Below are 3,955 nucleotides of genomic sequence, written 5' to 3' on the forward strand. Positions count from 1 at the left end.
GACTGGACATTGTTATATATTAATGGAGTTTTTCATTTGAATCTGTCAAATGTTAATGGACTAGACATCGTTAATGTAATTCTTGACTGTATATATTGTATACACTTATTGGATATAGTTTTTTTTGTATTCGTTATAAGCTTTTTTAATTTTATACAAAAAAGGGGGAAATGTGGTGGTATTGTGTTCCCTAAAATATTGTGTACCCTAATAAACTTATCTGGAGTCAGAAAGCAGAAAAGCCACTAGATATAGAGGCCAGAAAACAATGGCACACACGCCTTTAATCCTAGCATTCCAGAGGTAGAAATCCATCTGGATCTCTGTGAGTTCAAGGCACACTGGAAACAGCCAGGCATGGTGACTCACAACTTAATCCCAGGAAGTAATGGCAGAAAGCAGCTAAGTATATAAGGCATAAAAACCAGGAAATAGAGCTGGTTAAGGTTTTAGGATTTTGAGCTGTGCAGTTCAGCTGAGATCCATTCGGATGAGGACTCAGCGACTTCCAGTTTGAGGAAACAGGATCAGCTGAGAATTGGCAAGCTGAGGTGACTGTGGCTTCTGTTTCTCTGATCTTTCAGCATTCACCCTAATACCTAGTCCCGGGTTTGTTTTTATTAATCAGAACTTTTAAGATTCCTGCTACAATATGGGATATGGACATTGCCCTTGGCTGTATTACAGAAGTTGCCGATAAGTCTCTGTTACTGAAAATACCATATACTTCAGACACAGGACTGAAAGGATCCAAGCTTGATCTGATCTGAAAGTCTGCACCCTGAGGACTAGTTTTCATAGTCCTGGGTGCTGTGCAAGCAGCCAAGGGAAGGAAACAACAAATACACCTAGCCAGCTGTGACACCAAAGTACCACAATGAAGAACTTAGCAATATACTGCTAAGCATGTATTGTGGAATAATTATTTTGTACACTGTAAAGATGTGTCTTTGCCAAGGCACCTTCTGATTGTTTAATAAAGATCCAAATGGCCAATAGCTAGGCAGAAAGAGGTTAGACAGGACTTCCAGAAAGAAAGAGAGCAAGAGAGATGAATCTAGGCGTGTAACAGACACCAGGGCACGTGGAGAGGAAACAGGAGGTGCAAGATGGAAGAGAGGTAAAAAGCCAGGAGGCACAACATTGATTGATATAAATGGGTTAATTTAAGTTATAAGAGCTAGTGGGACAAGAAATAGCGATAGGCTGAGCCTATAATTAATAATATGTCTCCATGTCATTTTTTAATTGTAAGCTGGAGGACCAAAGGAAAAAGTGTATGCAACAGCAGCACTTACATCTTGGCTATAACCAACAGAATACTGAAGATGCTGGCACATAGTTTTAATCCCAGAATAAAGGAAGCAGAGGCAGGGGGATCTCTGTGAGTTTGAGGCCAGACTACACATGGTTTTCAGTCTAGCTAGGTCTAGATGGTAAAACCCTGACTCAAAAAAGAAGATAATGAAATTGGGCAGTAATTAAAACCGTGATTTTTAATGTACCTATTGTTACAAATTGTATTGTGGCTCAGTGCTATGCTGGGAAGGATCAAGAAGTGAGTGGAATGTCCTAATTGTCTCTTCACTTATTTGCTGACTCACTTACAAGGTGAGGGGACCTCAGCTGGCCTTGCTGTCTTCTGCCACGTTTCTTTTATTATTTAAATTTTTATTTATGTTTTTTTCATTTTACATACAAATCACTGTTCTCCCTCACTCCCCTTCTCCTGCTTCCCCCCAAGCTCCCCTCATCCTCTCCCCTGGCAATGGGACCAGAACTTATGCCGTGTACATGAACTGGCTTTATTTTTTAATTTTTTAATTCATTTGACATACCAACCACAGATCACCCTCACATCCCTCCTCCATCTCCTCGCTCCTTTCCCCCAAGACTTCCCCCATCCCCTCCTCCAAAAGGGTTAGTACTTCCACTGGGGAACAACAAACCCTCCCCCCATCCCTTCCTCCAAAATTGTTAGTACTTCCATTCAGTTGAGGCAGGACCAAGCTTCACCCCCATGCATCAAGGGTGAGCAAACAATCCAAAGGTAAGAAATCTAGAAGCTTTTACATAATTTTTTGAACCGAGCCCTAATTCTTCTAAAAAGGGTCTCCAAAATCTGGAGTAGAATTATCATACTCCATAATGAAATGCTTGAGTTCTTCAACATGTTGCTCACCTATTTCATGCAAACTCTGCTTCATTGCAAACTGTATCGATTTTTCTAACGAACGATCCTTTTGAACCAGCCTTTCCACCACCATCCCGAAAGTTTCACAGACTTGTCGGTAAACCTTCTCAATCTCAGTGATTTTTGATGCAATCGCTTTTGAGCGAATGCTAAACTGGCTGTCTTCACACAATTCTGGGCCAGCTGTTGTGTTTGACTCGGGTTCTTCTGTCTGGTTGATACGTAATGGTGCCTTGGATCCCATCTCAAACTCGGAAATTTCAGCCAAGTTATTTTCTTCTGACTGCTTGGAATTTTCATTAGCCCTCTTGCTTGCAGCATCAGCCTGTTCCTTCTCAGTCAGCCGGCTGGGGCTTTTTAACACCTTGGATGAAGAACTTGAGGGCACAGTATCTCTTGATGTTTTCAAAAACTGGATGGCTCTCTCTTTACATCTACGTCGAGACTGGTGGAAGGAGCGCATCCTGCTTCTACTGCTGACACTGGATCCAAATCTGTTGTGTAGGGAGTCCTTCCCGCCCACACGTGATTCTCTCAAAAAAGGAGCGCCCCGTTTATGGGGAGAGTGTTGTCTTGAATAATGGGAAGAATAGAAACGTTTTCTTCTAAAGCCGTTTCTCATGGCCCTGTATTGAGGCTGTTGGCTTGTGGAATACTCATCTCTTGACCATTGGTATCCATAATAGCCTCTTTTGTAGGGTGGGGCTCTTCTCGGATCCTGAGTAAAACAGCGGCCCTTGCCCCATTCTTGGTAATCAACATGACAGTAGTATCTACTGTAGCCTCCTTCCTTGAGTTTGGCTATCAGAGAAGATCTCTTGTCTCCCAGAGGCGGTCTCTTTGACACAACAGTAATTAATGTAGGGTTGCCATCACTGGGATGCTTCCAAGAAGGCACTTGTTTTCCTGGAAGTCGATTGTAGTCATACCATCCCTGTGCTTGTTTTCCTGGAAGTCGCTTGTAGTCACACCATCCCTCAGACCACATTTCATCTGTTTTGGAAGCCACTGGACGTCTGCGAACAGAAATTCGTATTTCCCTTCCGGTTCACTTTCAATTTCCAACCACACTCATGGCTCAGCTCAAGAATCTGTTATTGTCTAAAAATTCGTCATCGGAACTCCCCAATAGGTACGTTCCACCGATCCTGCTGAAACCGCACCAACAGCTCTCTAATTAAACTTAGGCCTACTCAACAGCACGGAAATCATGCCAGGTACTTGTAAGCTAGGAAATTAGCTGGGGCTAGTGAGGGCATGTGTCATACAGGAGAATGCAGTACCACCACTTGACTAAATCAGTACAATTCCTAAGTGAATTCCACTTCCTACAAAAAAGTGTAGCTCTCACCCCTCACCAAAAAAAGCTTCTCTTTGCAACAGAGAGAGACCATTGCAGAAAACCACAACCACTCAACGTCAGAGAACAAGTGATTGTGGGGTTTCTAGCCCCAAGATACACACACAAAACTCCTGCGCCTAAGGCTCAGGGAGCATCATTAAGAGGAAGAGGAAAGATTGTAGGAACCAGAAATGAAAGGGAAGCTTCACCCATGATATTTCAACAATATGACTGCCTAAACAAGACCTGAATAAGGACAATCCAATCAATATGCTAACTTGAAGGGGGAAATCTCATAGGGTTCCAACTCTAAACATAGAACTACAGACTGCTAAAGAATTAGTCTTCCCCAGGGATCACCCTTTTAACTGGTTATCAATATCAAGTGGTCAGCTCTGAAATCAAATACATATACAAGC

General features: G+C 42.5%; 1 protein-coding gene across 3 annotated transcripts; it reads right to left on the reverse strand.

Moving 5' to 3' along the window:
- Positions 1–2,102: 2,102 nt before the first annotated feature.
- On the reverse strand, positions 2,103–3,182 carry LOC143270857 (periphilin-1-like). 3 transcript variants are annotated; one of them, XM_076562049.1, is made up of 2 exons: positions 3,135–3,182; positions 2,103–2,912 (listed from the first exon to the last, which is right to left on the reverse strand). In XM_076562049.1, exons 1-2 carry the CDS (start codon positions 3,180–3,182, stop codon positions 2,103–2,105), a joined length of 858 nt encoding a protein of 285 aa, XP_076418164.1. The 3 variants fall into 3 exon arrangements, with proteins under 3 accessions (XP_076418164.1, XP_076418165.1, XP_076418166.1); XM_076562050.1 differs by lacking the exon at positions 3,135–3,182 and having other exon boundaries at positions 2,103–2,438; positions 2,559–2,816; XM_076562051.1 differs by lacking the exon at positions 3,135–3,182 and having other exon boundaries at positions 2,103–2,831.
- Positions 3,183–3,955: the final 773 nt, after the last annotated feature.

The sequence above is a fragment of the Peromyscus maniculatus genome, chromosome X (assembly GCF_049852395.1).
Source record: "Peromyscus maniculatus bairdii isolate BWxNUB_F1_BW_parent chromosome X, HU_Pman_BW_mat_3.1, whole genome shotgun sequence".
NCBI classification, from domain to species: Eukaryota; Metazoa; Chordata; class Mammalia; order Rodentia; family Cricetidae; genus Peromyscus; species Peromyscus maniculatus.

What these genes read in the sequence shown, in the direction of transcription:
- LOC143270857 (XM_076562049.1), bottom strand. Translation starts at nt 3,182, where the DNA reads ATGTGGTCTGAGGGATGGTGTGACTACAAGCGACTTCCAGGAAAACAA. An exon ending in AGCGACTTCCAGGAAAACAA is followed by an intron (nt 2,913 to 3,134) that starts GCACAGGGATGG and finishes TGTTTTACTCAG; the next exon opens with GATCCGAGAAGAGCCCCACC.